This window comes from Ostrinia nubilalis, chromosome 4, assembly GCF_963855985.1.
Source record: "Ostrinia nubilalis chromosome 4, ilOstNubi1.1, whole genome shotgun sequence".
Classification (NCBI taxonomy): Eukaryota; Metazoa; Arthropoda; class Insecta; order Lepidoptera; family Crambidae; genus Ostrinia; species Ostrinia nubilalis.
The window spans coordinates 210,034-219,418 of record NC_087091.1 but is presented as its reverse complement, the minus strand read 5'-3'; the positions used below and the strand labels follow the sequence as shown (position 1 = coordinate 219,418).

The window sequence follows — 9,385 nt, the reverse complement described above, 5'->3', positions numbered from 1 at the left end:
TTTAAAATGCACCCAACCTACATAAACGTGGTCAAAAATTATGTTATAGATCAACGCAACATGTTGTAACGAGACCGCATTCTATTTGTGATTTAATATTTGAGAAATTCCCTTATGTCCATGTTGTCAAGCTAGCTAGATCATAAACAGTATGAAAATCGATTAGATTCTGTTGGAGATGGTAATGTAACCTCACATTCGGCAAATTCACTACTTCTGATATTACCGCATACCTATAGGCGGTTTTTTTAGCATGAAAATGGTTTACGCTCAGCAATGGAAGCCGAAAGACAAAAATAATAATGGAAAAATTATAAAATTAAAAGAGTACGCGATAATTGCTCAATCGTTATATTAACTTTATTAATAATTTTACTTGATTGAACTCGACACGCAAATCATGTACCTATAGTATATGCTACGATTTGCGTAAATGGCACCAAGGAAGGACTGGTTGGTACGTGTGAGCCTTGATCAGACGCAGCAGTCCTGTTGTGAATCACGACTCAAATTTATTGCTCGCAATTAGCTGACAAGTCGCTTATGTAAGAACAAACGTGTGCACTTAATGGCTGTGCGTTTTCCTGGTGATTAAGCTGGGCTTCACAACTCATAGCCTATTTGTTTGTTGACCCACTGCTGGGCTTATATTTATAGAAAATAATGATTTGCAAACACCTGATAAAACGTCTAATATCAAGAAAATTGTTGACCTAAACCAGGTAAAACTTTATAAAGCCTTAAACAATCATTTAAAATGTGATATTATTGGACCAAATAAACTTTATTTGAAATAGGTAAACTCTTTTGTAATCCAACTGCACCAGTGTTTTCTCTCAATATGGTTCAAACTCAATTTATGAAAAAGTGTGTAAATTAGCTTCCTCAAAACATTATTAAAAGTAAAATAATTAACAGATTGCAATTGATTTCATTCCATTAATTCTATGAAAATTATTACTATCAGTTTTTATCACATTTAAAATACACTTTTTTCTAACTATAAGTGCAACTAATGTAAGAAATAGTATAATTTTCTAGAATAGTAATTAAGAAAAGATTTTTACAGGTATTGGCAATTTCCCCAATGGAATGGAAACTTTTCAGTTTATGTATTAACCAACTTATCATCATAGGAAATGTCAACTGTGTGTAGTTACTAAGACCATGAGACAGGAAAGCCATAATAATAGTAAACAGAAATAAATGGCTGATAATACATATAATTGAATGAGATATGGCCCTCAATTTGCATAATCTGATTGATTAAAGAGGAAAATTGTGTTGATTATTTCCTTGTATTTAATAATGCATTTGGTTTATAAAATATTACGGTACATTACGCAACCAGCTCTCATTAAACTGTCGAAAAAGATTTGCGATGCAAAATGATTTACTTAGTAAGTATTAAGTTATAATGTAGTATGCTTTAAAAGTTCCCGTTCAAATTAATCACTTCAAATTGATTAAAAAAAAATTAGTATTCTTTACAACAGTTAATAAAAGTAAGACTTCTTAAAACCATTTAATTCAATCACGGCGAATATAGCCATGAATATTGTTAAGTAAGCAACATAAATATTTTTTATTGGTGCACATTGCAAATTGCCAAAGAAATGAGTTTCTATTTATTTAAATTTAGATGCTATGTTAAATGATTTAAATGATTCAGCAAAACTGTTGAGTGATTTAAAGAAAGCAGTTTTGATCACTTCATTTGAATTGCCAATCGAAATCGTTTGTGCATATTATATCCAGTATATTGTGATTATTAATGTGGGTAACTAACATTTTGTTTTTCTAACAATTTGGCGATAAGTAAATCATAGAGTTTGCTCAAGAGCGCAACTAGTCGCAAGATTTACTGCGAAATAATGCTCAATTTGAACAGAACAAAATATGCAAATTATTCGCCAGCTCGGGACCGCCTGCTTCCACATAAAAATGAAACAAATAAATTTTGTTGAAAACATAAACTTTATTTTGTCCAAATATTCTTTGTCAACTCGAGTTCCGCTAAATGCGTAATCACAACGTTTATTTATTTAATATTTACAATAAGTACACAGTGACAGTTTTATTTATTCACACGCGAGACAAAAAATCGTATCCGAATCGTGTATCGATCGGGTTCACCGGCGGGGCCGGCGCAACGTGTAAAATAAAAAAAGAATGTCACAGAAAAACATAGCGAAGGGCAAGATAGTGGCCGGGACCGCTCGCGGCGCTACCAAAACCGTGGGGCCTATAAATTTAATACTACAACGAAAGGCCGCGCCGCACCTGCCGGCATTTTTTAAAACATATTTTACGGCGAAACGCAGAAAAACTGACGGCGGCTCCTCCGCGGCCGCGGCCGCCGGCCCCCGCTCGCGGACTTATCGCGGGCGCTAACTGAAATTGCTTCAGCTCGCCGTTAACTTATACAAAATACACGCTGCTCATTTTTGCCTTTATCCCGACGTTGAAATTACAGTTAAAGAATGATAACTAGTTATTTACAAGTTTGCCTACTGGTATTAACTAAAGTATGAAAAATAAACGCCTCAAGTCAACAATACAGAGCTATTTGATGATAAAATAAATACACTGTACATAATATTTACGGAAACGCAAATACAATCTACGTAGTTCGAGACTAACAAACACAATACCACTCAAATGTTAAATAAAAATAACAATACATTATGCTCTACAATATTCTGACTACATGATTTACTACCATATTTAGGATTTTGATTAATTCAGTAGTTATGTTTTGAAATGCGAGTTTTATTCCTCGAGTTGTAAAATTTACTGAATTAGAAATAAAAATTGCATTAATATTCAATAATTGTTTAACTAATTGAATACAATAAATAATCCGTTCAATTTAATGATTGCAGATATCGTAAATGTTATTCAATGATAATTATTTAAACATCAAAATTATAAAACTTCTAATTTTATACAAATTTACAATGAAACAGTCGTTGATAATCTTTAATTATATAAATTAATACTAATTGAAAGAAAAAACTAACTAATAAATGATTACAGCAGTTATTTTAGTTATGACATAATGTTTGTTTAACTGAAGTATCGGGTTCGGTAGCGGTCAGTCGCGCAGTGCGAAAGACTGTTCGTTTGCATGGAATAAACTAACAGATGTATATTTTCACTTTTGATCTAAATTGAGCAAATTCGTTTATGCAAATCGGGCAATATCGCAACTGACTGCATTTTTCCATTCCAATGCCGGGTTCTTTTTTCTCCATTTCTATTCCTCCGACACAAAAAAATATATTGAGCATTCCCGCTGCAACGTATACGCTTGTTCTACGTATGCGCGATAATTGATCGTGTTTAGTATACGCCGGGGTTTTTTATTTGTTCGATAGAGCCGAAATACGACAAAAAATTGAAGCGACACAACTAATAATGATCATTATTTAAAAAAAAACATTGAGATCAAGCTTCATTACGCGTTCGCAAAATAGATATTGTCTTTAAAGAGATAATAATAATTTCAAAAAGGAAAGCTTGGTTTGAAACTGAATGGTATGTTTAACTTAAAACACGCCGATGTATGCTTATTATCGTCAATACATTTTATCGGAATGATTACATCTGTCCATTTGTATCTCAGAACGGTTATCTCGAGAACAAGTCAGCGCTTTTATTATATTTTTTGGCTTTTTGATGAAGGCTTGTATCCTAAATATAACTTGTGGCAAGATGCGAGTATGACATCTTGAAAACATGAACGAAAAAATCGATTTCGTTAGAATACGATCCAAAAACGCTGTCCAGAGACAAACCTAAAGCATAAACTAAAACAGAGCACACCGTCATCTATTAGACATCAACGCTCGAGCGACCGACCCGTCTCGCCGGAGAAACTAAGATACGCCTGAACGATCATTCATCATTAAGATCGTTGGGTTTTCAGAATGTCAGGCAACGCCTGTCTACACATGCACTGGCTAGTTCAGCCGGAGCTGAGCCGTGCTGGCCCTGGCCGTTTCGGCATCGCCAGCCAGCTATTGTTCGCCCAAGGTCCGGCAGCGAGGTGTTATGTCGTGTTTCACCGCGCACACGCTTCATTAGACCGCAGGAATGTCATACTCCGTCTCGACACACGTAAACTTTTTGCCAGTACGCACTGTTTCAGCTCCTTTATATTTTTTGTGATCGTAACTATTGACAAGAGAAAGTACGCGGATTCATTAAAGCGAATAAGGTTTTTATTTTTATTTGACGATCGTTAGCGACAAAAACGCGGCTTAATTGCCCATTGGGCATCAGTTGATTCTTGACGAGTGTCATTTCAAATTTCACTTCAAACTTTTATTTTTAAATTAAAAGAAAAAAGAAAAGATAAAAAATCATTAAATTTCTACTAATTAGAAAAGATATAAGTGAAAAGAAAAAATAATAGGATCAATGAAAATCATCGAGGAACGAAAGAGTCGTGGATGCGCAAGTAACAATTGCTGTTTTATGAATGAACTGCAAGCACACTCGAGCGCACAAATTATTTAAATGCAATGCAAATCGTATTTATTTTTAATAAAATTAATGATTACTACGAGACCTGTTAGCCTGTAGTAAAATTTGGCATTAATATTTGAATTGTTAGGATATGAATTATTTATTAATATTCTTACTATGTAAAGTGTGTAAAATGGTATAAAGTTGAACGTGTTACGTGTGTTTCACAACTGAATATTTTAAAGATAACAAATAAAATTAATCACCAATGGTCATATTGAACAAACGGAATCGTCTGTGGGGGATGAGTTTATGTTTGGCTTTTGTTTACGGCATTCCACATCAACGACCGAGCTCTTTAACTTTATTAATGAATCTTTAAAAATCAAATAAATCATTGTTGCTCTAAGAACATAAAAAATAAACAACAGGTATATCGAACACCCGAAAACTATTTATCTACAATGGCAACACAAAAAGCCGCGAGGCAGAGCAAGTGTATGCGTTTTTGTGCGGCCCGCGCCCGGGCCTACCTGCGCGCAATAAAACCAGCGCGACGGTGACGTTTGTAATCATGACCCGACGCGGAAAAAACATTCTGCATTGTTTGATTTCACTTTGATAAATCATAAAATGAATACCACAAAATTTCGTGCAAACAAAACCAAAAATATGGACTCTACATTCAAAGAAAAATCATTTTGTTTGTATGCCCTCCGCTCGTTACAGACAATTCGTGCACAAACATAGTTTTTGTATTACACTGCGTGCGTTAGAAGTCTAGTGTGCATGAGCTTGTTCTATGTAGGTACTGTCAGTGTCCCTAAGCTAATAATTGTGTTTTTATACAAGAAACTCACTCACTGAAATATTTTAGGCAAATTTTGTTAGGAATTTGTGCAATAAAAGTCATTTCCATATTTCAATTTCTATAAAGAACTTTTTTAATATATATCATTATATACGTCGTAGGTACATTATTTTTATATAGAAAAAATACCTATTTTTACAAGTTTAAGTACCAAGGTTGGCCACAAATACATACAAACGAAAAAACAACAAAACAAGTAAAAAACAGGAATAAAACCATTTTGGCATCGTGTCTGCATCGTTTTAATATTTTTAATAAATTATGTGCGGGACGTTAGTGTGGCGTCCGCGGGGGCGCTCGGATCGCTCAATAAACACTTAAAACAAAAATTGCACTTACTGACGTTACTTGAATTCCTTTACAAAAACAAGCTTCGACCCGATTCATATTTTTTACTTTCGTCGTCAGACTAATTGTTAAATTTACAGTAATAGCAACAATTTAAATTTAATCCACACCACAATGACTCCCTACTGACAGGTAGGTTTGTATGAACATCATATTTCCATAACTCTATTAAATAAATTCGATGAAATCGTCCTTTACGAAAGTGAATAGCGCAAGGCACTCCTCGCCGGGCGGCCGGGCGGCCGGGCGGCGCCGGGGCCGGGGCCGACGGGCGGGGACTAGCTACCGTACTTACCGAGCGGCCGCGCGGCGAGGGTGCGAGCGTCGCCGGTCCTCCTCCCAGTAAGCTCTTATTATCAATTAGACTATCTAGCTAAACGTCTCGGCGTACACTCCGAACCCGGCGCTCGACAAAGTATAAACGATTACTGGCTTTCGATCTTAACATTACTCACATAATTAAATGACTTCACTGAAATTATAGAGAACAACTTAAACGTAGCGGATAGTCCACGAGACGGGCCCGCGCGCGAACTATTTACATTGCGCGGACCCGCCGTCACTGTGCGCCGCGGCACGTCCCGGCGGCGGCGCTATGTACACGTGCGATCCCGCGGGCGGCGCTAGTGCGGCTCCGCGTAGTAGGGCCGCGGCGGCGCCCACGGGGCGAACTGTTAGTGCGCGGCCAGCGTGTGCCCGCCCTGCGCCAGCCCGTGCTGCGGGGACAGCCCCGGCGGCGAGTGCGAGTGCTGCAGCGGCGAGCCGTGCATGTCGTGCCCGTAGTGCGCGTGGCCCATGCCCTCCATCATCTCGCTGCCCAGCGTGTTGGGCGGCGTCATGCGCTTCTCCTTCTGCCGCCGGTTGCAGAACCACACGCGCACCACCTCCTTCTCCAGCTGCAGGCTGTCGGCGAGCGACGTGATCTCCTGCGCCGACGGCTTGGGCTGCTTGTGGAAGTGCTGCTCGAGCGCGCCCTTCACCGACACCTCTATCGACGTGCGCTTCTTGCGCTTGCGGCCCTGCGCGGCGATCTTGTCGATGCTCGTGGGGCTGCCCGTGGTCGAGTCGGCCTCCTCCAGCCACTTCTGCAGCAGCGGCTTCAGCTTGCACATGTTCTTGAAGCTCAGCTGGAGCGCCTCGAACCGGCAGATGGTGGTCTGCGAGAACACGTTGCCGTAGAGCGTGCCGAGCGCCAGGCCCACGTCGGCCTGCGTGAAGCCGAGCTTGATGCGGCGCTGCTTGAACTGCTTGGCGAAGGCCTCCAGGTCGTCGCTGGTGGGCGTGTCCTCCTCGGGCTGGTCGCGCTCCAGCGCGTGGTGGTGGTGCAGCGGGTGCGGCGAGGGCTGCACGTCGCGCAGCATGTGGTGCTGGTGCATGGGCACGGGGTAGCCGCCGTGCAGCGCCACGGGCGAGGCGGCGCCGTAGTGCGCGCTCACGACGGGCGCGTGCCAGCCGTGCGCCGCGTGCTGCAGGTGGCGGTGCTCGTGCGGCGCGGGCGGCGGCTTGACGTCGGGCTGGTGCGCGTGCGAGTGGTGCTGGTGCATGGCCCAGGGGTCGGCGGGCGGCAGCGACGCCCAGGGGTTGCCCAGCACGGGCGCGCCCGGCGACGGCGAGCCGCCCGTCTGCAGGTGGTGCTGGTACTTCATGTCCGCCGGCTCGGCGGCGCTGCGCGGCGACGCTGCGTGATACCCGCCGATGTTGCCGAGGTCCATCTCGGCGGGCATGTACGTGGTCGCCGCCATGGCGCCGTACCTCAGATCCACGGTGGACGGCGTCTTGCCGGCTCGAAGGCTCTCGAGCCTTCAACTGGCGTACTTGTTCGCGAAAATAGCGCGTGTGTCGCGCGGCGCTGCGGTAGCGTTGGCCACCTCACATCACCGAGTTCGACAGCGAGCGACATGCGCGTGCGTGCGCGACGGCAGCACGGTGCGGACTGTGGGGCGCCGCGCCGCTGCGCGCGCCCGCCGCTCGGAGAGGGGCGGCCCCGCCCAGCGCCGCCCGCTAATGACGATGTAATTACTGCGCCCCGCCCCGCCCCGCGCCCGCGCCCCCCGCCGCCGCCGGCCGCCGCGCCGGCCGCTCGAGCACCTGACGCCGACGCTATCAATTAATGATTGAAAATTGTTAATAATTAACGGCGTTTACATAATATTAACTCACTTCACATTGATTGTTGCTAAAAAATATTAAATAAAAGGCAAAGAAAATATGATTTAGTTTATGATTGTTTCAAAAATATTTTTTTGTTTATTTTACTGTTTAAAATTAAAAATCCAAAAAAATTTGTAATGTTATTTTAAAATGTTACTATAATAGTGAAATACTGAATTTACAATATAAAAAGAAATTGTGCTCACTTACCCACATTATTTGCTTCAATGGAACATACAACTTGTTTGGGCTCAAAATAGTAAGATCTTTTAGCACACTTTTACCGCGTTTAATTCGTTTTTAAGTGTTTTGTCACGTAACGTAAATTATGATTAATTTGAAATAATTATTGTGATACATTTTACATATTTTGATATTTTTTTTCTATGATATTTTCAATAATTTATTAGAAAAAGCGTTGGTAATTTATTAAAAAAAACACATAAATTATAATGATTTTTTGAAAAATAATTTGATTAGATAAACTAGATAGGTACTAGTGATGCGAAAAAAAAGTTTATTTAGAACATAATTAATTTAATAAAAATTTACGTAAAGTAGCCTACGACTTTAATAATAACAAATTAACTATTAAGTAATATTGTGACGCATAATTACTACCTCCACATGTGTTTGAGCATGCATTACAATGTAAAATGATTATACACGATTATATTAACACCAGTCGCGTACCCCACTGGCGGTGTACATGTCATTGCTTGCATTTATTTACACTCAAGACACTTATGACTTTTACTATCTATTAAAATTAAATTATGCAAATCTAAAGCAGGTAGCGGATCAGCGCCAGGCGGGCCCGAGACGTTCAGTACCTCTAGTAGGAAAAACTTTCGAGTTCGTTTCGTTGCGTATTCAAAGTGTCATCGAAAAATTTTGTATGTCTAGGGCGGCTATAATATAGGGGGCGCTGTTTAATTTTTCATACAAAATTTTTCGATGACACTTTGAATACGCAACGAAACGAACTCGAAAGTTTTTCCTACTAGAGGTACAGGCCGCGAGCCATATTACACGAAGATCCGAAAAATTTACGAAAAACCAAATTAATTATATGTTAATATAATCTACTAACAGTTGTACCTGTTACAATACGGTATCAAACTGGATTAGTATCGCTGTCATAAATAAAGCACTTAGCATAGCATTTGAATAATGTGATATTTTAAAAATTATTTCATTGACACATATTTTTTTGCATATGATTTAAAATTAAAAATATATATATAAAATTATTCTTAATGACAATATAACACTGTGATTTAAAATAAGTAGACCATTTTCGCCAAGGTTTCACCATTTTATAGAAAAATTAAAGTTTGCTTTGCTTCATTATTCCAAGACAAGTCATTCCTTCACTTTGCTAAAAGTGGTGTCGAACATAAACTACTAGCGACATCTCTCGGTGAGTAGGCGAACTAGCGGCGCGGCTTCACAACTAAAATGTTTGTTTTGGTAATTTCGCGTATGAATTATGTATGTCATAGCACATACAGAGTACGTTTTTAGTTTCTTTAATAAACT

At 40.3% G+C, this 9,385-nt stretch overlaps 1 protein-coding gene across 1 annotated transcript; it reads right to left on the bottom strand.

Annotated features, from left to right (window-relative positions):
• Window positions 1–1,958: 1,958 nt before the first annotated feature.
• Window positions 1,959–7,613, bottom strand: LOC135088437 (silk gland factor 3). The gene has a single exon (XM_063983251.1). It carries the CDS (start codon window positions 7,432–7,434, stop codon window positions 6,367–6,369), a length of 1,068 nt encoding a protein of 355 aa, XP_063839321.1. The 5' UTR covers window positions 7,435–7,613; the 3' UTR covers window positions 1,959–6,366.
• Window positions 7,614–9,385: the final 1,772 nt, after the last annotated feature.